The 24,529-nt window shown below is 41.2% G+C and overlaps 1 protein-coding gene across 6 annotated transcripts; it reads right to left on the minus strand.

Moving 5' to 3' along the window:
- Window positions 1–513: 513 nt before the first annotated feature.
- Window positions 514–22,999, minus strand: nup98 (nucleoporin 98 and 96 precursor). 6 transcript variants are annotated; one of them, XM_067491693.1, is made up of 35 exons: window positions 22,837–22,999; window positions 21,775–21,884; window positions 21,366–21,461; window positions 20,683–20,868; window positions 20,191–20,330; window positions 19,851–19,958; window positions 19,275–19,455; window positions 18,974–19,137; window positions 18,731–18,865; window positions 17,864–17,996; window positions 17,619–17,711; window positions 16,900–17,043; window positions 16,132–16,265; window positions 15,186–15,373; window positions 14,807–14,923; window positions 14,119–14,302; window positions 13,684–13,780; window positions 12,766–12,879; window positions 12,496–12,634; window positions 12,199–12,376; window positions 11,019–11,183; window positions 9,282–9,524; window positions 9,044–9,176; window positions 8,507–8,757; window positions 7,991–8,163; window positions 7,469–7,731; window positions 6,945–7,220; window positions 6,596–6,753; window positions 6,242–6,382; window positions 5,851–5,993; window positions 5,321–5,542; window positions 4,077–4,318; window positions 3,379–3,533; window positions 2,843–2,954; window positions 514–2,088 (listed from the first exon to the last, which is right to left on the minus strand). In XM_067491693.1, exons 2-35 carry the CDS (start codon window positions 21,851–21,853, stop codon window positions 1,889–1,891), a joined length of 5,487 nt encoding a protein of 1,828 aa, XP_067347794.1. In that variant the 5' UTR covers window positions 21,854–21,884; window positions 22,837–22,999; the 3' UTR covers window positions 514–1,888. The 6 variants fall into 6 exon arrangements, with proteins under 6 accessions (XP_067347794.1, XP_067347793.1, XP_067347791.1 ...); XM_067491692.1 differs by having other exon boundaries at window positions 16,900–17,040; window positions 17,864–17,999; XM_067491690.1 differs by having other exon boundaries at window positions 17,864–17,999.
- Window positions 23,000–24,529: the final 1,530 nt, after the last annotated feature.

Here is a 24,529-nt window from a genome sequence, read left to right on the forward strand (position 1 = left end):
TCAAGCTGAAAATGCATTTTTTGTATCATTTTTAAATATGACTTAATATTTTCCTTTACAGATTAACATGGTTGTAAAAATATGCAGATTTTGCATAACATTTTTATCCCCCCAGTCTAATTGCTGTCATTAAAAACAACGAAAAATAAAAAGGTCCGAGTTATAAGTTGATACCAACTTGTGTCAAAATAATTTTCCCATTACACATCACAAGTCTATGATACATGAATCTCTACATATACTTACTCTGTAGCCAAGATTAAATCCTGACAGCTGGAAATTAACAGTACAGATCATTTTATTTCTACTCGACTTTATTAAAAAATATTACCAAATCATTTGGAAACATGCCACGCGCACACACACACACAGTATCCACCCATGTAAACTACACACACACACACACACACACACATTGTTTAACAGGAGAAATAACAGACATCATATAGAACTTGCTGTTTGTGGAGAAACGGTGAAACTCCTTTAAAATGTGGGAGGGGGAGTTTTGCCAAGCACAACAGTTATTGTGAAGAAACAAAAGAAAAGAAAGTGAAGTCTTTCATTCCAAAAACCTGCATCCAGTTAATGAACGATTAAAGGTAGAGGATAAAAATAACCTGATTTTTGCTGTTTAATTTTCCAAAAATATACAATATTTATATAATTACACGCAGTGAAATCTCTGGTAGGCAGCTGGTTTTGGAAGGAAACTCTTCACTTTACCTCTGGTTACGTTCGCCCACACTTATTCAAACCAAACTGAAAAACAAGAAAACTACAAAAATAGTCAATAAGTCATTTGAGACTTTGCACGTTCACTTCCCCCACAGCAAAAAAAGAAAAACAGAAAAAAAAACCTGTGCACATCAAAGCTGCTTTTCTTTGTTAATATTATGATAAATTGTCTTTATTCACATATTGACAGATGAACAGATGCTGCTGTCACACTACACTAAGTTTATGCCTGTTTGTATTTACTTCAAATAAAACCAAATGTTTGCAGCTAATCAATAATGTGGGTTTACGTTCACAAACACTCAGCGTGACGAGGAAACAAATTCAGTTAACAGGAAAAAAAAAAAAAAGGTTTTAGGAAGCATTTCAAAACAGAACTTTGCCTCATTGTCATGTAATGTTTAGCTGCAGACGAGGTCCATTTAAGTGACCATGTTAAAAGAATTCGTCTTCAAGTTTTTGCTCTATTTGCATCTTAAAACAATTGTCAGAAACATTGGAACCAATCTTTGTTCCTGTTCAGAAAGACTGAGAAGCTTTAACTTCAGAATTTGTACATTTCATTTGTTTTGCTGGGCAGCGTGACATTTTTCCTTCTGCTCCACTGACTTATATTCAATTTGAGCAGAATATTGAGAAAGAAAAATCAATTACCACACTATTGAAACAACAGAGATTCTACATGTACCTCTGATGTAAATTTAGACTTGACTGAGTGGATTTACCCAGCTGATCCCAGTATTTAGTGACTTTCAAACTGAACAGAAATCAGCAGATGCCTGGACTCAAAGGATAAAGTGGGTTCAAATGTCTAAAACTGTTAATTTAATTTTGTTTTTTTGCTCTTATCACTGGTTGCACATATGGAAGAGTTTTCTTTTTAAAATGCTGCCCTGTATCAGACACACACACACACGCACACACGCAGCGGTCAGGAATGACATGTCAAAGGTTTGTGTCCATTTTTCACCAGACAAACTCAAAGCGCAGAAGAAGCTCAGACAGCATCAAAAATGTAACTGATTAAACTCCTGGTTTTCTTTCAGAAACAGTACAAATTGTTTTTTGTGTCCAAATTTGATTATATCTGAGCTGCGAAAAGCTTTTCATGCTTTTATTGATCTAACTCGTCTCCCGTCACGTTGCTGTGCTCTCATTGGCTGACGACGAGCTGTCTCAGGTAGGATTGCGTGAGGCCTCGCAGCTCCTCCAGAGTGTAGTCTTCAGGCATCGGCAGGCGAGTGATGTGCGGCGCCAACTGGGCGAGCGGGATGCTGAGGGAGTCGGACGCAGCGTCACCTTGCTGTAGGCTCAGCACAACTCGCAGGATGTTGGCCACACGCTTTGCCATTTCTGCATGGAGGGGGGAGGAGGGCGGGTGGGGGCAGAGGACTATAAGGTCAGACCGGCAGATTTGTTTTCTGTGAAAGCATCTGTAGGTTTTCATTTAAACCGAACTACAGTTTGAAGGTTTTACACCTGTTAAACCTTCAATATTTTGTTGTCCACTTGTCTTGGACAGTAGCTAAAACTTTGTAACCAATATGTTAAGATGTATGTTGCTGTATTTTTATTTTTTTTTGTCCTTTCGGTTTATCCGGTGAGTTCAGAGTCGCCACAGTGGATCATTGTCCTCATGTTTTTACGCCGGATGTCCTTCCTGACGCAACCCTCCCCAATTTCTACCAGGCTTGGACCAGCACTGCACAGCTGTTAGGGGTTCAGTGTCTTGCCCTGAGACACTTTGACAGCCGGGACCGGGGATCGAACTACTGACCCTGTGGTCCATGGACAATTGCCTTTACCAACTGAGCTACTTGCTGTATGTGGTGTGTAAATACAACATCTGAGCAAACACACAAAAGTCCAAACCACTGGTGGATTTTGAAAACACAGACTAAATAAATACTAAGGAGACTAAAGAAAATCCTTGAAGAAAATCATTAATTGCAGTCTTGTATCAAATCCAGAGTTATAATCTGGAATTTAGAAGGAAACCTAACCTCAGACTTTAACTCTATACTCTCCCCTTGTAGTTCATGTAACCACATGTTACCTGAATCATTTCGATCTTCTTTAAGATCATTAGAAGCTCACGTGCTCTCACCTGACTGGGCGAGTCGGTCTCTGCCTGTGCTGCAGGGCAGCAGCTCGATTCTGCTGCAGAGGGAAGTCACATCAGTGTAGAGACGTTCCAGCTCGTAGCCAGCGTTTTCCATCTGGCAGTGAGGAAAAACCGTTTCCACAATACAATACTTAATACTGAGGTTCATGTATTAGATTCCATTATTTCAAACCTAGTTGTAGTTACTTATCAGATTCACATTAAACAAATATAAATGATTACACACTGAATGCAGGAATGTAATTCAATTAGTTATCAGTACATCAATTAACATCCACTCCACCATTAGGAGCTGCAGCATTTCATGCATCAATAAAACAGTAAGTTCATTATTCTGCATACTAAGTACTTTAGTAATTTTACTTAAGTAGTATTTTAAATGAAAGCCTAGTTTCTTTCAACGTGTCAGCACTTAAATCTCATATATAACATTTTTAGGGTAACAAATATTTTACACCCCATTTTGTGCATCTAACGGCGATAAAAGGTCTTGAACTGTCATGTTTCTCTGAAGGTACCTGCTGGATTTGCTGCAGAGTCTTTATGACTCTGATGTAGTCCAGGTAAACGCTTCCTGCAGTGTCCCAGTCCTGGATGGTGGCGCAGTGTTCAGGGACTGCCAGACCCTCCAGGAACTCCAGCAGGTAGTCATGGTTGTCGTTGATGATGCAGTCTGCAGAAGTACAGAAGGGAGAAAAAGCAGTTTGACAAAAATTACAAACTAAATGTCAACATTTTAAAGAGCTGGTAGGATGAATGAAAAAACATAAAAATCTTTGTGGTGGGATAAGGTGATGATGGGAAGCTGTTCTGTGTTGTTTAATATTTTCCATCTCCCACGTGGAGACTGAGCATTGTTGATGCTCTTCCCACTGTGACATCACACTGGGAATATGTGAGTCCATAACATGAGCCGTACACGTGATCCCAACATTCTGACACGTCCTGCTCGAGGATCAATTGTGCAACTGCACAACATTTACAGTTCACATTCAAAAATCTTTCCAGAATCTCCTGAACTATTCAGCCACACAGACACTGAACTGGCTACCAAGTTGCTCCACAGATGTTTAAAACGAGCTCCCTCCCTCCCAGTACACAATGTTCTCTCTTCCTAACAGCATTATTTGATAGTGTCAAATGGCTGATTGTGCCACTTGAATCTATGACGACACAGAATGTGTGGGAAAAACAGTTGAAACCAGTCAGTCGGTACCTGAGGCCAGGTGCCGAATCAGCAGCCGGTGACACTGGTTCCAGTATCCAGCCCGGTACAGGTGCAGAGCCTCCTGCTGTCTGTCACCATCTCGCCGGGCTCTTGTGGCTTTGGCCTCGTGGATCCACTGCTCTGGGATCAGCAGCCTCTCAGTGAGGAAGTGCTCCCTCTGGACCGACTCCTCCGTCTCCTGCAGGGAGCAGTGAAGAGTCAGCAGCTCCCTCACCGCTCGCTCCCGCTGACTAAAGGTGCAAAGAAAAAAAAAAAGTCACTTTTACTCACTGAGGAACACGTACAATCAAAGATCAAGCAGATTTGCAGAAAGGAGATGTGAACAGACCCCTCGAGTTTTCTTCCATTTTACTTGTTAAAGGTTTAGTGATTGTAAACCCCCCGAGGCAAGATTGTCTGACCTTTGTTTACCAAAATCTTTGACAATTATTTAAGGCATTTTTTGAATGTTACAGAAGTGGGTGTTCTTACAGTTAAATATGTCATGTCTGCATTCTTTTGTCTGTATCCGTCAAATGCACAATTTTATTTTATACATCGAACTTCAGCTGTGGGTTCATTCCCACTAGTTGTATTAATCCACTTGACCATAACCACAGAAATAATGTAATCTGTAAAACAACATTTTCTACTCTCCCAAACACTCTCCCAACATCTGCATTTCATTATTTCCCCATCAATGAACCACTGAAGAAACTAGGCTGCAGGAGTTTGTTTTCTGAAATTTACCATCTTAACAATTTTTATATTATTTACCAGATTCAATAATGATACAGATAACAAATATAGCTGCAGCCCTGTTCAGTGTCCACACATATTCAGCTCCGTTCTCTTTAAACCAGTTTCATTCGTCACATCAAATGATTCATGTCACTGCAGATATTAATTAGGAAATTAATACAGAGGGAATTTGACCTTTCGTTTTTACTAAATGTTTCACTCAAATACACAATTAAACATACATTTCTACAGCTGCCCAATACTACTCACAACCAATTTACCTAACAATTTCTTTTAAAACAAGAGTGATTATTTGTGATCTTGTCTAATAATCACCATAATCAAATACGTAGCCCTAGATTTTACATGAATACGTTTGTGTAAAAATAATAGCAAAACAGAAGTTTGAAATTCAATTCTTCACAACGTAAACTTCTGTGTCATTACTTTAATGTAAGGCTTGTGTGACCAATCTAGTTTCCTGTCCATTGTAAATAAAGCAGTAAACGCACGTGTGGTCGGGGATGTGCAGCAGTATGAAGATGGCCATGTGCCACAGGCCGACACTCTCCAGCTGTGCGGCGTAGCTGGCGTGAAGGAGCCCCTGTCGTGAGGTGCTCAGGTGGGTGTAGTGCAGCGCCTGCAGGACCCCCCACAGGTGCCAGCTCAGACGGTAGTCCAGACGCTCCCAGGTGACTGTCAGAGGGTCTAACAGCTCCTGTAAACTGTAGTGTCTGAAGGACATGCACAGAAAAATGAGGCACTGAAGGGGAATTACACACATTTTTACTCATCATCGTTTCTCCTGAGCCTATGAAAAAAGTACAATGTCTGTTCCTGTTGAATGTTCCCAGGTTCTCAGGCACATCTGAGTGCAGTATAACTGTACTTTAATAACTGGAACCATACAAAGCAAGCTGGAAATCTGTGAAATCTCTTGAATCTTTTTCCAATCAAAATTTTTTTTCAACTCATCAAATCACAAATATGCTGGTTTTGAGTTGCTTAAAGCAACATTTATACTGAGAGTGAGCTAGTTTACCTGTCACTATAGAGTTTGAGCAGATGGAAACAGAGGTCATACAGCGGCCGATTTGACTCTTCCTCATCCTCCATTTCTGGCTGTTCCGTCTCCAGGTATGGAGGCAGGGGGGCACAGGTGTACTTCCCCGCCTCACATGTGCCCTGTAGGACAGACATAAAAATCACCGTGAACGGACAACACTGTTCTCTGTGATGGCAGCTACTGAGGCCTGAGTAGAGAATAGAGCTGTGTACTGGTGAAACTCTTGACGTTTCAATACATATCATGATACAGGGCTTAAAATAAAGTCCATATATACAGTACAGTGTCAAAGACTAATACTGCAAAGTAATTAATTAAAAAGAATAAATGGGAAGTTTAAAAACATGAGCAGTTGTTAGCAGCTCACCTTGAAGGCGGCTTCATATCTGGCGAGGGCGTCACCTACTGATGCCGTCGGAGGCAACACAAACCAGAGGTGGATGGCCACACATCGTTTCCAGTCCAGCTGCGAGCACACATTCACCACCGAGTCAGATGACTGCCACACCTGCAGAGGGAAGGAGGAAATGCTATCAGCATAAAACTACAGACAAAACAAGGTGAAATTATGTCTGGACAATTTAAAGCCGATGCAACTGTATCAAAAGTGGCATTTAAATCACTCAATGTCCTTGTTTCCAGTCAAGTCCACTAACCTGTAGTAGTACATTTTTTACTTCAATTCTTCCTGCATGTTATAAACAAACTGAACGTGTCTTACAGGTTTCCCAGCCAGCAGTGCAAAGATGCGAAGTCGTTCCTCGGGCAGGTAGCAGTCAGTCTGCATGCGGTTCCAGTCGGTGAGCTGAAGGGCCAACAGGTCCCGGCAGTACTGAGAGCCCATGGCCTGAGACAGCAGCAGGGACAGTCGGTGGTCTCCTGGAGACAAAAAGCAGCACGTTAGCTAAGTGCCACACTGTAGTTCTTAATTAAAAGGTTGTTCAACAGGTCTTCTTCAGATTTAAAGAGGAAAATTTAGGGTTTAAATCTTTTACCACCTGTTTGGCTTCTGTACACAATAAACAAATTCCAAACTAACAAGAGTTTTCAATATTCCCTGTGCACCTCACCTTCCTTCTGTGCCAATCGACAAGCCTCACTGATGCGGTTTCCTGTCAGGTAGCTGAATATGGCCTCAGTGTGGCGACCCTTTCCTGCCAAAGCCACCTCCTCTTCCACCCTGCAGGTGGCACCACTGGACAGCCAGGCAGAGAATGTTCGCCTCCTCTGTAGCTGCTGCTCATAGTCACTGGACATTTCCACGTCCAGCTCCTGGTCTGCAGGTCCCAACCGTCCCCACAGGGCCTCACACAGGGTCCAGACCTCAGCCCAATAATCCAGAAGAGCTGGGGGGAAAGAGATTAGAGAGAAGTAAGAAAACTGCTGCTGTTTCTTAAGAAAATGAATACATACAAACGTAGACTATTTTAAATTCATATCAGGTGTAAGATTGTTATCATCTCCAAACATCAAATAAGTATTAAAACTGGCATCGTTACCACAACAGGAAAAGATAAATTATATTGAAAGTAAAGTGAAAGTATCTGCAGAAATTGAGAGAATAGACCCTTCAGCCCTGAGCTGTATGACTTACGGTCATCATCTGTCTGCTTGTCCTTCAGCTCAGTGATCCACTCTGCGTACTCATGTAGCGCTGCCACACCAGGTTGTGGTCGGACCACGGGGCAGGCGGAGGCATCTGTGGTGCTGACAGTGCTGTGCTTCAGACAGATCTCCAGAGGGCGCTGCAGCACCGCCTGGCTCTCTTCATCACTTTCTTCCTCACTGGTTTTCATCGATGGAGGCTCAAGAGCCACCAGCTGCTCCAGCACCACCTTGTAGGGGCTTTCTACCAGTCTGCAGGACAGACGGACAGCTAAAATCTGAGTTACTGGTGTTTGAGTTGTTTACATTTCAGCAAAATACAGACATGCATGGTCATCTGCAGGTCACGTGACATAGGAATAAACACGAGCAATTTGTATGCGACATTTGTAATGCAGGTTTAACAAAAGTTGGCTTTAAAAAGAAAAAAATATTTGGCTGATGTGACCATTATTTTGTCACATGGAATCTTTCCCATGTTCATATGAAGTTGTTTGTGTGTTTCTCTTACGGTTTGCTCCTGACAGGTTTTGGCAGGAAGCTGAAGTCCATTTCTTGATGGTTAAGCTGTTTGGTTGGTAGTAAGCTCAGCTGCTGACCACAGTGTGCCAGAGTCCACCCGGGACCCCACCCCACGCGAAAGGAACGGCCTACAAACAGCCCTGCATCCATCAACAAGCTCCCCTGCAAAAACAAGACAACAGAGAAGTGTGTGTGACATGTCAGGTAAAGAAGCAGCACCTCACTACAAACAGAGCAGAGAATACACTGTACTACAAAGAAAACCTACACTGTATCCACTGTAGGACCTGTTAAGCTCTCAGGGTTAAAAACCTCTTATGACACTGTATCTGGTACAACACGGTGTAAGAAGTAGTCCTGTATGTTGCTTCATAAAGCCAGTGTCATCGGCCAATATCATGCCTCAAAGAAGCTGCCAGTTGTCTGTCGATGTGGGTTTGTATTTGAGCTAATATGTTCAGTTTCTAGTTTCTTTCAGTTTTTATAAAGCAAACCCAGTACGGACCTTCCCTTGAGTGATGGAGTGTTTCAGGGGGACGGGGCCGCCCACCCGCCGGACTCCAACTGTCCTAATCGAAAGCTCTGGACCTCGGGGGGGCAGCAGGAAGGAGGAGGGGCCCGGCCCTGCCCATTGCAGTGACCGGGAGGGTTCAGTCGCTGCCGGAGATGGGCGGGACAAAGGAAGAGGGCCACGGAGAGTGTCGGACAGCTGAGGAATCAAGCCGGAGGTGAAGCGAGCCTGAAGGAGACCTCCCACTGCAGAGAAGTTCACGTTTTATTATCTCATTTCTGGGACAATGTTTTGCCATATAAACACACACTTTAGTTCATATCACAGTACACTGAACAGCTTAGCGTTTGATCTGTTGGTGAGAAGAAACTTCAAAGAAACTATACCTGTGATTATCAGGTATATTAAGTATTTACATTACTAAATGAAAAAATAAATTGCTCAGCAGACCCTCTGATTGATCTCATCTCCCAGCAGCTTGTGAAGTTAGCTTCTTATGGTGGCTGAGATTTGGAGGTCTGGGTTTCTTACCAGAGGGTCGGCTCTGAGCTCCTGACACAGCGAAGTGAGGAGATGAAACATTGCTGGAGATCTTCATCACTCCCTGGTCTTGCAACATGTCACTCTCCTCCTCATCCTCACCAAACAGAGACGCCTTCATTATCTGTCAACAAAACAGGAGAAGAATCAGATGATTTGATGCTTTTACTCTGGCGGGCAGACTGATGAAGTTTTCTAATTCCTGTATGTGATCAGGGACTGTGACTACCTGGAGGGTGTGTGGGTTGATACCCAGAGTTGACGCTATATGGCTCGAAGCAGAGATGCTGTCATGTTCTGCTGAGGTCAAACCTCCAAGCTTCCCAGCCATTGTCGTGTCCATGTCCCCCACCAGCAGGTCACCATCCTCCTCCCCTCCCAGCATGCTGTCTGTCGGGAAGGTCTGGGTTATGTCGGCCATGTCACTGTCCAACTCTGCAAGGCCACCTGGAAGATCCAGGACTACTGCAGACTAAAAGGTATACAGACACACAGGACGAAAGAAAAGAGCTTCGTTATGAGTCAATTAATTAATGAAGGCTTTTGTCTTCAGCCTCAACTCTTCCCGAATCATCATTTCTTCACTCATCAACATTTAAAGACTCGTTTAGGCTTCTATGGTCTCACAGGTCAGTAATGTTGCCTAACAGTGTTGGAGGTAAGTTGATAAACCACTCACTGATGTCTGTTGTCAGTGAATCACTGTTTCAATGTAGAATCACTTTTCTTATTAATCCCCACATTTTAAAAGGTCTCGTGTTACCTTGGAGGAGGTCTTAGTTGAATGAATGCTGTTCTGTAGATTACTATGTTCAAACTGTGAAAAGAGATTTATCTACCGAGGACCCAGGTATCATGGCCCACCTTCACTCCATCACTCAAATGTTAAAAACAAGCTTTCATTCAGGTTAAAATGGTCCCAACCAGCACAGCATTTGAATTTTTATAAGCACAAACTTTACAGACCAAAGATTAAATATGATCTCCATTTACTTTATTTCTGTCATTGATTGCAATTTAAATTTAATACAATTTATGTCACATCTTAAAGCAGACTCATTTCTTTTCTGTTAAAGAGTTTTGCAACCTGATATTTAAATTTATTTTAAAAAAGATGCTGTTTATCCTAAAAAAAAAACAAAACAAAAAAACAAGCTCCACATAAAATATTAAAATGTTAACCGCAGCATTTAATTCTGTTGTGTGAACTGCTAAAGAACACAAACCTTGACATGACCCTCTGAGCAGAGGCCTTATCCTTAACAGTGAAAATAGTACGTTTCTTAAACAAATGAAGATAATTTAATACACTTGCATATTTGTTTTAAAGCTGAAGTGGCAGAATTTTGAGAATTAAAGACATTCAGACTAATAAGTAATAACTGTGCTTCCTCAGAAACGCAAACAAAAAACTAAAATCAACACAATGTGTTTCAGTGTAGCTCTTTACCCTTTGAATAAATATAATACCCAATACCTACTGATGTGACACCACATGACCAAATGTGGGCTTGAAACCCAACTAAACACTGATTGAAAAGGCATTTACATACTCATAAATTCACAAGATTAAAGTGACTCATACTGACAGTTCTGTCGCAGTCAGTTATTGCTGACTATATTCTGACACTCAGCTATTAAAACATAGAAATATAATGAGTGCATCGGATCCACTTCTACCTTTTTCCCACTTTGTACTTCTGTAAAAACATTAAAAACCTGAAGTGCTTTAAGATGGTCTCAATGCGCATTCAGGTCCAAACAGTTCCAAAAAAACCAAACAAAAACAAAAAACTAACTGAATGCTTATGACTTAAATCATATTAAAAAAATTTTTAAATGTTAGTAAAGAAACCGATTCTAGCACAAATGAGCTGTAGAGAAGCAGAGGTTTGACTACATGCTCCTTTAATCATTTCAGGTGTGTCAGTGAGAGTGATAAGTGTGGGGGCACAGGCTGCTCTACCTGAGCCTGTGGCGCCACCTGTTGCTGCTGGGAGGAGGGGAGTTGTTGCTGCAGCTTGGAGGGAGGAAGTGACATCATCGTCTTCAGCTTCTTGGGGTCGGTTTTGGGCGGAGCGTCCTCCTCTTCATCAGAGTCCTGGAGGCCATATTTGGAGAAGTGGGCCACCTGAAAGAAAGGGAGGAGTCAGTTACACCTGAGAAATGCATAATTAAAATCTTAGGTTTGAGGGGGACCAAATTATACCTAATGTAACGGGGCCGGATAGCGTCACACTGGACATTTTTATGTCTAGTGGGGTTTTGTTTGCTCTGGTCTGAATCAGTAGAGCAGTTGGGAAACTTGGTTAATTTTTTTTAAAAACACAAAAAGAAGGTTCTGTTTTGTATCAGTGAATATTATTACTAAATTGGATTTATAGGAGACTTTCTCAAGAGCCAAGGTCATTTTACAGATACAAGTAAAAGCAACACACTTATTTAACAATAGTAGTATAATATAAGAAACCAACATAAAATAAACATTTCTAAAGAAGAAGAATGTTTTGATTATTGATTTTAGGTGGAAACTGAAATTGGGGGCAGCGTGACTAAATGCTCTGGCCCCCATTGAAGGCGGACGAGCTTGTGGTGGGCTGAGGATGAATGTAGGGAGCGTGAGGGTGCGTATAACTGCAGGAGGTCTGACAGGTGTGGGGGTGAGAATGTGAGAAGTAAAATGGTAACGTTAATCCAAAGATGGACTGTGGAGAAGCAGAGTTCTGAACCAGTTGAAGCTTACGGAGGGATTTTTGAGGCAAACCCAACGCACTTCCGTTGTAACAACAAAAAACACATCTGTTTGCTCTGTTTAGACCTGCACAAATTAAATGCACCAAGGAGGAAAATGACCCCGAGAATGATTCAACCAAACTAAACAAAGTATGTTTGAAATGCCTAAGAGGATCCAACTTCTCTGAGAGAGAAATATTCATGAAATCAGACACCTTCAGAGCTGTTTCCACTGCAGGAACCTTTCCCAGGGAAAGGAAGATTTTAAAGAACTTAGTTCCCTTGTGTCAACAGGAGGAAACTTGTATTTGCAGGGCTAAAATTAAGAACCTGGTTTTCTTTAGTGATCTCAGACTCAAAAGAAACGCTGGAGGCTTACTCATTTAAAATCTGTGTGAGCAGCAGTGACTGACCTCGAACACCCAGGATCCGGTCTCAGGTCTGTACTCCAGGAAACGGGCTCCCTGCTTTCGCGAGGCCTTCTCTAAGCGACCCTCATAGTTCATGTCGCTGAGACGCTCGGGGCTCCTGATCTGAGTGCAGGCTGTCTTGTCATTTGGCCAAACACCATCCAGAGTTACCTCAGCCCGTCTAAGAACACACAGACAGGAAGTGAATCAAAAGTGGGCAGCTGGAGGCTAAAACATTTATCCACATTTTAACTATGACAAATATACAGCAGATAAAACAAGGGTTCTCCTGCCCCTCACCTGTTCAGCCCCTCTCCCTCTCCTGGCTTGTTCTTGTCATCCGGATACACAATGACTTCTTTGCGTCTGAAGTGGACGACCTCATCGAGGTTCAGCCCCGTCACGTTGACCTCGCCTGGGAAGAAGATGGAACCGTAACCTGCAAGAGCCAAACAGAGCAAACAGTAAAATGTGTGTCCACAGCTCATCTTTTAACTACATGTGTTTTAAAAAAAAAAAACCTAAGCATCATTAATATTTAGTGTTAAAATTGACAAGAGTTCACTTTACCTTTCCTGCCAACAGTGAAGTTTTCCACAATGCACTCTCCGTTCTCATCCACCATGTCAGCCAGATCCTCAATGGAAGGGATGGTGTAATACCCAACACGGTTCAGGACGATGCCTAACAACAGAAAACAGTCACTCATTGAGACAAAATGTTTTTATTAGATAAGTATAATGTCTGATCGATGGTTGTCTTGTATATTTTCTTCTCTCAATGTTACTAGTCCAGTTAAGGAAACATTTGTGTGCCCATTTCCACTGCAGCAACTGTGTAAAAATATTCAGCCCATTCTACTCCCATTTCCCCTGTATCACACACTGGGCAGCATGATTGCAACAGGATAAATTAAAAGTGTTATTAAAAGTTAAAGAGTATCAAACACAAAAGCATCAGTGTAAATGGTGTAATGTTTTCATCCGTATTCCCCCATCGGTGCCTGTGACAATGACCTTAAGAAGTGCTGCTGTCGACCTTAATAACATCAGTAAAACTGGTAATTTGTCTAAGTGAAGCTTGATTTATAGATGTAAGAGTGATTAAAGTTTAATTCTTATTAGAGAAAGAGTCAAACTTTCCCTGTTAATAAAAACAAAATTAAAGTAGAAAGTACAGTGGTTTTTATACGTACTCTGACGTACTTTGACTTAGAATTTTGCTGCCTTGTACATCACTTGTAAGTCGCTTTGAATAAAAGCATCTGCTAAATGACTAAATGTAAATGTCTATACATCTGTCAAAATAAATTAATTTCAAACCTTTTTTAAATTTAGTCCAACAATATCTTTTAATGAGACAAGTGAAAACTATGTGCAACAAGCTACCACCCAACAAGTACTAGCAGCTCCTGTGACTGGTGCTATGGAAGTAACACAGGAATATTACAGGTCTGCTTTAAAAAAAAAAAAGGGTTTTGTCTTTGACCTGCTGGGTGAGGAGACTGTTGCTCATGCTGCTCCTCCTCTTTCTCCTCCTGCAGAGACTCTTCTCCCAAAGATGCTGACACATCATCACTGCTCAGCTGAGGAAAAAGCAAAGTGAAATGTTAACAATATGACTAAAACTACACAATATATTTGACACTTCATATATAAACCAGCCTGATTATTCACATCAATCATGTTGCTTAGACAGATCTCACAAACCAAGTTTGTTATTCCACTTCCTTGTTGTGATATTTTTATGCCTGTGACTAATTACAAACCTCTCCTGTAAAATGTTTATTCACTAAATACTTTAGGTCCAAGCACAGTATTCATGTGGATGCTAAAGCTCCCATTACGTGTTTTGCGCTTTCGATTCCAATATTAAAACCCATGAAAATGTCCATTTCAGATGATTAGAGATGTGGTTGCTGACCTCCAGGCCATTCCTGGCTGCTTTGTGCATGTTGAGATCATTGATTGTGTCCTGTAGGCTGGTCTGGGTGCGACCCTGTGGGATCGGCTTGGCGATGGGGTTGACGTAGAACTGACTGACTTCAGGGTCATCATCCACACGGCTGCTGGTTCCTGCCAGCTCCCTCAGGTCCTCTTCCACAATGCTGTTGACCAGAGAGCAGAGGAATATTTCACTTACATACAAGCAGCAAAAATTCATCTGAATTAATATTAACTCCAAAGCAGAAATAAATTCTAACCTTGTGTACTGCACTGTACTGTTGAGTTATTTCCTAATATTTTATTTACTATCATTAGAAAACTGTTATCAACAAAAGCTGAATTTCTCTAAAAATGTATTTGTGAGAATGTTTATTACAAGTCTACTACTGGCACTGAACAGAAACTCATGTTATATCCTGGGCTGCGCAGACCACTGCAGGGCCTGTCACCTGCAGCTCACTGTAGCTGTGTGCTTAGTTCATCCCTGCAACAGATCTACTTAATCCAAAGGTCTACAATGTTTTTCTAACTTATAAATGCCTGCAATCTACATTTAAGAAGCAAAGCACAGAGCCATAAGTACAAAGCCATAAATGTTTAGGTGTAAATCCTTCTATCAACAGAGCAGAGGGTCTCAGAAACAATCTGTGGGTGTGTGCTGAGACCTGTGTCCATTTGGCGGATACTCTGATGGGGATGCAAGGTCGTCCGTCTCTTTGTTTATCGGACTGTTGTACTGACTGCTGTTCAGATTCTTCAGAACGAGTTTCTTGATGCTCTTCCTAAGAACAAAACACAAATGGAAGAAAAACTTTGAATGTTGTTTGAATTGCTGTTTGTGACACATTATGATAAGTCAGTTCAACAATATGTTATCCAATTAAACATTTTCCAGTGGAGGTGCTGCAGCAGATTGTAATCTGTATGTTAGATTCACCACAAGATCTCTCAAAGGCAAAATCCTGCAATAAAACCCGTAAAAATCCTAAACACTTTCCAGATATTGTTACTACGGTGACAAAGGCACTGCTGGTTGATTGATACCTGGGTATGAAAGCTCCGTTGGTGAGGGATGGCTCATCGTCATCCAGCCCATCAAACAGCTGCGACTTGGAGGAGCTAGATGAAGTCAGTGCTCTGGGTCGGACTCTGGTTGCAGGTCGGGGAGTTAGCTTGTAGTGGGTGGGCGTGGTCAAAGCCTTCTGGGCTGTGGGATTGGTCGGTTTTAGACGCTATGAAAACACGAGGGAAGATGTTTTAGTTTTGTTGTTTCTAATAGTAAAGCCTTAAGCTATACTTGCAACTTACTCAAAAAACAAACATAAGTTTTTGTGTTAGGTTTGTCAGTATTTGGACCAAGACGCCTGTGATAAACACAATGCATCATATTAAGTAGGTTGACAATGTGTCAGATACAGATTTAGGCAAACCTGTGTCAGCAGTTACACAATGACTGCGTTTACATTCACTTCAGTAACCAGCTCTAAACAGAGAAATGCGCTTTTACGTGTAATAGAGGAACAGAGTTCACATGCACTTAAGAAGCCTGGAAATACAAGCAGCAGAAGAGTAATCACATTTGTTTTCCACTTTTGACTTATTTTTAAAGTACTGTTTTTTAAGTGAAAACCTTCTGAAACCAAAAAAATCTGCAGGGTAAAGTGATTTATTTCCAAGGCATCGCCCCATCACTGATCTCTCCTTACTGAGTCTTTCACCCTGCTGCATGTTCCTGTCAGTACATGACAGTTAACAAATCAGCTTTCCCAAGTCAGCCGATTGTAACCTGGTCACTGAAGTCCATGTAAAGCACTGAATGTCAGGACTCTGACTTTAATGATTATCGCCAACAAAGCTTGAGCACATTTTTTAAAAAAGCAAAGAGAGCAAGCGCCTCAGTAGAAGACACCGAAATTACAACAAAAACAAGCCTATTAAACCAGACAATACAAAACATTAAATGATGCTCATCCATTTCTTTAGTTCTTACTTCCTCTTTCTTCTTGGGGTCTGACAGTGGGTTTCGGAACAGGGGCGAGTCTCCATACGGTGAATACGCTAGAACACTGAGCTGCTGCTGAAGCACAGCCTGCTGGGCAGCTGCTGCATTTGGATCAGTGAGTGCTGAAGGATGAGAGTTACAAAATAAATAAATCATAATTTATAAAAGATAATCCTGTCAGGAGACAGAGGTCAAATATACCACTGATGCTCATGTCTCTAGTTAAAGTGAACCAAAGAGAGCGATTGTTTGAATTAGAGAAGTGTTAATGATGAAGGCATGTTTTTGGAATGCGTTGAATTAAAGCCCCTTTTACTTCAGTGAGGAAGGGAAGACCAACATACACAAAACAGACTCAGTTCATCCTACTCCCTTTGTCCCACACACTAAGTTAGTGGGCTACAGATACATGTTAGCTGATGTCTGCATGAAGTGACCCACATTTCTTTGGAGGTTGCATTAGCAAAGTAAAATCAAGACCTCCTCAAACACAGCTCGGGGGCTTTTCTAAAATGCTGGAGGACATGTACAGCGTTACCCAACACAACAGCTTTTCCTGCCATGCAGTTCTAAACAGACAACATGAGTTTTTTTTTTTTTTTTTTTTTTAACTCCAGTGATGTCTTACTCGCCGATATCTGGGCTTTGCTTCACCCGAGGCCATTTTCACTACAGTTAGCGCCACTGCAGTTAAACTCTAGATGCAGGGTTTTGTCACAGCTTTTGCAATTTAAAAACTGAGACGTGGCTTCTTACCAACGGGCTGCTGTGCAGCTCCAAATCCCAGCGTGTTGGTTCCACTGTTGAACCCAGTAGTTCCAAATGTTCCCATTGTTCCCAGCGTGGTTCCCAGCTTGTTCTGGTTATTCCCAAACAGAGAAGGCTGCCCTGGGCCCACTGCTGAACACACAGCATTGTATTAATACACTTGGGGAAATGGCATTCATGGGGAAGGTTATAAGTTATATAAAGCTTGTGGTGATAAGTGGACTGACAGGAAATCAACAATTCTAATAATCAAGTAAAAAAATAAAGAACACCATTAAAATGCGTGTTTATCTTTTCGGTGAAAATTTGCTTAAAGAGTTTGCTCAAATCCAGTGGAGCTTGGAGTTGTTCTTAGTAATTATCAAAGAAAAACACCATTTACCAAGTTGGTAAACCTGCTGACCAGGCTGTAGGACACTGCTCACAGTTCACTGTGTCAACACAGCTTTCTTCAATCATTCTCATGACAAGAAGCTACAGCTGCAAAGTGTATGAACACTGGGACTAAATCATTTTGGGCTGATATTTTTCATCATTTATTCCAATCTGTTAATTCAATTGATTAGTAACTGATTATCTGAATAGAGAAAAAGGTCATTACCTTCCTACAGTTGAAGTATGTAAACACCTTGTTTTGGCTAATCCAACAGCACACATACATATTAAATGAGCATGTATTCAATAACTCCTCAGGGTTCCTGGTTTACCTGTTCCAAAACCAGTTCCCAATCCAGTCCCCAGACCTCCAGTGGCTGGCTTGCTTCCAAACAGACCCCCTCCAGCAGGGTTTGCACCAAAACCTGGACCAAAGGAGAAACAAGTAACAATTAGCAACGATTTAAAGATGTGTGATGCATCAATTGCTAGATTTACATAGAGCATTAAATTAATGTTAATGTTGGACAAACTATTTCCTAGATCAATAAGTCAATCTAAACACTGGTGGACCTACCAAAGGTTGAGGTGTTGGTTCCGGTTCCCAATGTCAGGGCAGGCTTGTTGCCAAACAGCCCGGTGCCTGTGCCAAAGGAAGGCGCGCTGGTGGTGGTGGTGCCAAACCCGGCCGTCTTATTACCGAACAAACTCTGCTGTTAGCATTCAACACACAGTAGGATTAAAACACATTCACAGCGACTTGTCAGTTCAAAGTTCAATAAACTGTTGGTTTTCTTACATTCCAGTCAATCAGTAGAATTGAGTTACTGTCAACTGGGATTTTTTTTTTGTTTTAAATTGTTTGTCTGTCCTTCATGCTGCCTCTTGGCCAGGTCGTTATTGTAAATGAGAGTTTGTTCTTAATTAACTCCCCTGGTTAAACAAAAAATTCATTTACTGCTAAAAATCACTACCAGCATTTACACCTTTAAAAAAATGTGTAGGTTTCAAATCGACTTAAACTTTACATATATCCTCCTCTGGGAACTGTCATTGAAGATTAGAGTTTACAAATTAAACAACACAGTGCTGAGAAAACATTATTGTTACATTACATTATATATATATTTTATAACATGAAATCCAACTGAACCATGACTGTTTATTAGATGTGTCAATTGACCCATTTCAGGTCATATTGTATAATATCAATAACTAATCATTAGAATTAAGTTAATTGAAGTTCTACAAAAGCTCTTCTGGATAAGATACACTGTTCAGCAGTACCTGAAGTCTGTCACCATGTGCAGTAGTGAACACATTATTAAAGACATACCCAAATCTGCTCCTATTGACTGACTGAATTATCGTCATCATCTCATTAGCCAGCTGACTGGGACCCTGAATATGACCCATTTTAAACCGTTCCAGGTTAATTTTGTACCTGTGTGCCAACGTTTCCAAAACCGGCGTTGGGCTGCCCGAACAGCCCAGTGCCTGTCCCAAAGCCAGTGGCAGTGCTGGTCTGAGCCGTGCCGAACAGCCCCCCTGACTGAGATGGGGTGTTCCCAAACAAACCCTGAAACACAGGCAACAACAGGTCTGAGCCTACATCAGGTACTTGCCTACAGAAATGTAAGCAAACAAAGTGGTTGTGAACAAAGCTGGAAAACCAAATATTTGATACCATGCTGCTGGTGTTAGCCTGTCCCATTGTGTTGGTGTTGCCGAAGGAGAAGCCAGCGCTTTGTGCAGTGGTGGGCTGACCAAACGGCTTGAAGAGGTTGCTGGCTTGTTGCGGGTTCTGCTGATTGAACAGGCCACCTGTGGTAGTACTGAAACCACCTGTAGCTGATACAGAAAGTACAAATACAGTGAGGTGCCTGACAACAGGTCTAACTTTCAAACGATTTGTGCAAAAGAGACCGTGACTCTGCCCATAATGTCTGTCCGACACATGACCAGTTTCTGCTGTTGTTGGCACTTACTTGGTCCAAAAGTGCTCTTGTTCTGTCCGAATGAAAAGCTGGTGTTGGGGGCCGCAGAGCCGAAAAGGCCAGTGGCAGCACTGGATGTTGGTGTGGCTGAACTGAACAAGCCACCTGTCCCTGCAGCCATTGGGTTGGCTGGACCCTTTCTGCCTGCCTGGTAGTCCTCAAGTCTCAACTCCTGCAGCAAAACAAGAGAAAAGGAAACTTTTTTTTGAGAAACATTTTTTTATTTAATCTTTTAAAGAAATAAAATTAAAAAAAATCTGTTTCTCCACTGATTCCTAAACATTTGAACTCCCCTGACTGAAGGTTTGTTTTCCTCTGAAACCTTTGTCAGTTTTCCTTTTGATGCATATGGTGTCAACAACGTATACAAATTAAATTTTAATATTATCCTTCCCTGAGATTTCAAAAGCTTTAGCCCATTTTATTATTACTGACCATGTGTAATTTGTTATTCCTCCAGAAAAGCAAATACAACCAGAGCCAAATAATGAGATGAAAACATAGACAGGGCAGACCGGGACATCAGAATCCCTAAAAGTAGCAGCTCCCCTCAGCCCACAAACTCACCTCCAGGGATTTGTTCTCATACTCCTTCATGGCTGTGATACACTGGTGTTTGGTGTTTATGCTTGTTGTCACGCCTGCTTTCACCATTGTGTCACTTCCTGTTGGAGGCTGGGGAGGCAGAATGAGTTTAACACATTTTCAAATGCCCATGATACTGCGGCTAATGAGATGAAGTAGAAAAGCCTCAAATCCTTACATTTACAAAGACGGAACCATTAAATATTTTACAGTTTAACCCTTAAAAAGGCAAAGTTACAACTACTGTACATAAACTTAATTTGTGGTTTGAAGACATACAGAACGTACTCAACAAGTTAACAACTGACACAGATGTACTCACATTGAATTTTACGGTTGTTCCTGGTTGCTGAGTGGCAGAGAACCCTGAACCTCCAAACAAGGAGTTTGCTCCACCAAATGGGTTGGAGGTAGTGTTGGTGGACCCAAACAGCCCACCGCTGCTGGTGCTCGTCCCGAAAGCTGAGGGACACAACAGGAGTCAGACAGCTTTACAGTATTGAGACATTTTATGAGTCAAACTCAGGACTGGAGATGGAGCCGCTTGAAATGGGAGTGAAGAATTATCATTCATCATTGTTTGACAGAATCTTAAATTTGCCACATTTATGGCTATTCTGCATTTTGTGCTTTTATTTTATTCATAGTTTGTGTACTGCCTGTGTGTGAAAGATTTTTAATATCACATGAAATTGTCATAAGCCGAAACAGCAGCCAAAGGTCCCCACTGGACACATAAACCAGGAATTCTCTAACTCATTAGACAATTGTGAGAAATTGTACACTACTCGGGTGAGATATGGAAGGTTCTCACTTCCAAAGGATGTAGGTTTGTTGGCACCAAAAGCATTGTTCTGTTGAGAGAAGAGTCCACCGCTGGTTCCTGTGCCAGTGTTGCCAAACAAGCTGGTGGAAGTGCCGCTTGCTGTACCAAAACCGAAGCCAGTGTTGGTGGAGGAAGTGGCCGGTTGGCTGAATGTACTAGAGCCAAACAAACCACCTGAAGGAAAACAGAAGGAACAAATTAGTTTATCCTCATCCTCATTATTTTTTGTAGATAGTTTGGTTAATCATACCTTCAGGCATCTAGGCAAATCAACATATTTTACATAAAACAGGTAAAAAAACAACTTAAGAGAATATTCAAAAACACACAAGGCAATGTAAAAAAGAAACAATATTTGTTTTTAATTTGGGGTTGAGAAGGAAATATACAACTTCTTTACAGGTACAACACAAGATATGAATAAAGATATGTGAAGTATACAAATAAGTTTTATCTCTGGAGACAGTGGGCAGAGCTGCCCCACTTGATCTCTGATTACAGAGGGTTCAAAACATAGCTACAGATAAGAAACTGCTACTCTTGCTGCGTGAATCAATAAAAAGATTTTGTATTTTGAGCATCGGCAAACATCTCAGCAGGCGAAATCCTGTCATTGCAGAATGAAGGGTTCAGAATATAAAATACTAATTAAAATAATGAGTCTGACAAACCAGGTTTATTCTGTGTGGAACCAAACAATCCTCCAGTATTGGTGGTTGTCCCAAACGCAGATGTTCCAAAGCCTCCTGTTGCCCCAAAGCCTGTGTCTACAGTCATGCAGAGTGATGCATTAAATCACCTCATTAAACTTCAATCACTTCAAAAAAAAAAGCTAAAATACTGCATGCTTTAAAAAAGGAATAGCCCTTAGAAAAGATTCTGATTTTAACTGCATTTCAATACAACCTCATAGTAAAAAAAAATATGAGGGGAATACTTTCAGATCATTCAACAGATTTAACCACTATGAATGTATATACACAAATCATACATACACATGGAAAATGGGACTTTGTTATACACTTGACTTTAAGAACCAACAAGCGCTGTAGGTTTGAATCCCAAACTTTAAAAACTTACTCTGCTGTCCAAAGTTCGACGCGGTGCCAAACCCTCCCGTCCCTCCACCGAAGGGAGTACCAAATGACTTGTTGAACATCTTGCGCTGCTAGCAGAGCCACATAAGTCTTCTGTTGGTAGAGAAGTGAGAAAATGCTCTTTGTGAACTTTTTAAACAGCTGTGTTCTTGCAAAAACAGCTTGTCTGATTATATTCTTTAAAACAATTGCATCCCTGCGTGAAAATATCAACTGGTAGAAAGTGACAGCAGTCAAACTGCCACATCAAATCAAGATTTTAATGCTGCATAGTTTACAACCAGTCTCTTTATGAACCCCATAATATAACCACAACCAAAATCTCAATAGAATAAACTTGCAATGAATAATTTAGGTTGTCAATTAAAAGGTACTGCAGAGAAAAGAACCGTACTAAACAAACATGAAATTCAAATTCATATATTCCATTACCAGCGCACCAAACTTAGCTCCAAGTCATTTCGCCCATTCTTTTAGGCCTAAGAAGCACCGAACAGCTGAACATGTGCACCACATTTATGAAAACTCACACTTTGAGCAGGTTACTTTGCACACAACATAACGTTCTTTACTGCAGAAGACATTAGCAGACCCTCACTCCACGTGCAGCTAACAGGGTCGTTCACCTAGTCAGTCATTGTATAATACAATATTAAGGTCAGTCGCAGCCAGTTATACCGTGTTTAAACCGGTTGAGAACCAAGTGTGACTATGAGTTAGTCAGATGAGACTAGGAATAAACCGAAAATCAACACAAGTTACGTTGCTGACATGCTAGCAGACTGATATCCGCTTCAGCTAAAACATTTGCTTAGTGATCTCCCAACACTAACCAGGCTATGGAAAAGCCAAATTTCCTTCGCTAAGGGGAAATGTCCCATTTTAAGTTCACTTTAACGCTCCCTTATAGTTGGACATTTGCCGTATTTTAACGTGCGTAAAGCTAATGTTAGCAAGCCAACCTAGCACTCCCGCTAACCGCTGCTACGTAAACGATAGCAAAACAACAGCAACACAGACTAATAATTCTTATTTGAGTAAATACCCTTAACAACCCTTAGACGGATGCTCAGGTTCCTTTCTGGTCGTCCACCCACGAAATCTAAGCTCTGGAGTGTTGAGAAAAGGAAGTGTTTAATTAAACATCGGCAAAGCCGAACAGCTTTTTGTCAACGAGGAGGGAAAACTGTCGACCAGCGAACGTCCTTACGCACTTTCATACGTCAAGACGGAGCACGCCTAAGTTCTTCTTCTGTGGTTTTATTTGCGGTTGGCAGCCATCGTATGGGCGCATTACCGCCACCTACTGGAGCGTGGATCAGTAGAAGTTAGGAAAAATATGTCTTTATTATCTCCGTCTCCTTTCAGAATTTCATCAAACACAACATCATTTCCATGACGGTCTTCCTAACAGTGGCTTACAGTTCTTCAATCTTTCTACTGTGTCTACTAGACTCACACAGTACATGCTTAACTGTTTTTGGTTAATAGCAGTGTGTGCTTGCCTGCTCTGAAGTGTATGTGACCTTTCCAGAATGGAGTCATTACCGGTCTCTGGTACCTGCCCCGTGTTCCACATGTTTGTGTATAATGCAAAGATGCTGTCCTGTGGCATAGATTTCCCATTATTTTTCATGTGCTTCGGTTCACAGTGGCTGGAGTCTATCCCAGCTGTACTGTACTGAGAGGCGGGGTCCACTCTGGGCAGGTCTCTAGTCTGTCTCAGGCCATTCACACTCAAATTTACACCTACAGGCAATTTACAGTCACCAATGAGCCTAACATATATGTGTTTGGACTGTGGGAGGAAACAGGAGCACCTAGGCATTATTAACAATTTACCATTACAAAAAATATCGCTTATCAAAAAAATATCACTTATCAAAAAGTGGCTTCAGAAAGTACTTAGGGCTATTAATTCCATGCACTTTTTATTGTGAAGAAGATTTAACCTTTCTTTTTGCCAACCAATGTAGAAACAGAATGAATGCATTATGCTGAGAAAAAAACTTTTCGGACACTGCAGGTTGTACAGACTTCAGTGAGGTAAATCTGCTATAAAGACAGATGCATGTTTTTAATTTGCATTATGTGCAAATACAAAATTGAAAATGTGTATTTCTTGAGTTACTTAGTTTGACTTTTTAAAAACAGTCTACATGCTGCATATGTTGCATTTTTTGTGCTACTCCACTGTTTTGTACCCAAGTAAATTTTTTAAGTGTAGACAAAAGCTTCATAATGATACTTTATACCAAGAAACACTGAGTTGCATAGTGGTGAAACGTAATCTGTGTACTGAAAAAGCTGCCTGAACGAGCAGCGAATCCAGCTATTCATCTATTTTAATACCATGAACACATGCAACGATGTGAAAACCAAAACCAATGCAATGTATGGATATCATATAACATCAATATGCTCACAATCTAGCTTTAACCCTTTCAAAAATAATGCACTTATAAGTACTTGTAAGCCAAGAAATGTTTACAAATCTACAGTTGAACACTTCCCTTCTGAAATGACGAGTCATCGTTAGCTAAATTTTGAAATGTGTTAATTTGTTTCTTGTTCTGTTGCTGGATACATTAACTTATAATAAATGGTCTGTATGTATATACCTATTTTATACGTTATCACTGTCCAAAGCCCCTTTATACTCAAACACAGATGAGGGAGTCTTGCTTTCACATGTAACAGGAGGAATCAGGAATGAAACCACCAATCCTGTAACTGGA

This window comes from Channa argus, chromosome 22, assembly GCF_033026475.1.
Source record: "Channa argus isolate prfri chromosome 22, Channa argus male v1.0, whole genome shotgun sequence".
Classification (NCBI taxonomy): Eukaryota; Metazoa; Chordata; class Actinopteri; order Anabantiformes; family Channidae; genus Channa; species Channa argus.

Coding starts and splice junctions, on each gene's coding strand:
- nup98 (XM_067491690.1), bottom strand. CDS start 21,853: ATGTTCAACAAGTCATTTGGTACTCCCTTCGGTGGAGGGACGGGAGGG. Junction 18,866..18,973: donor AGGCTAACACCAGCAGCATG/GTATCAAATATT, acceptor CCTGTGTTTCAG/GGTTTGTTTGGGAACACCCC. Junction 4,319..5,320: donor CTGCACATCCCCGACCACAC/GTGCGTTTACTG, acceptor TTGCACCTTTAG/TCAGCGGGAGCGAGCGGTGA.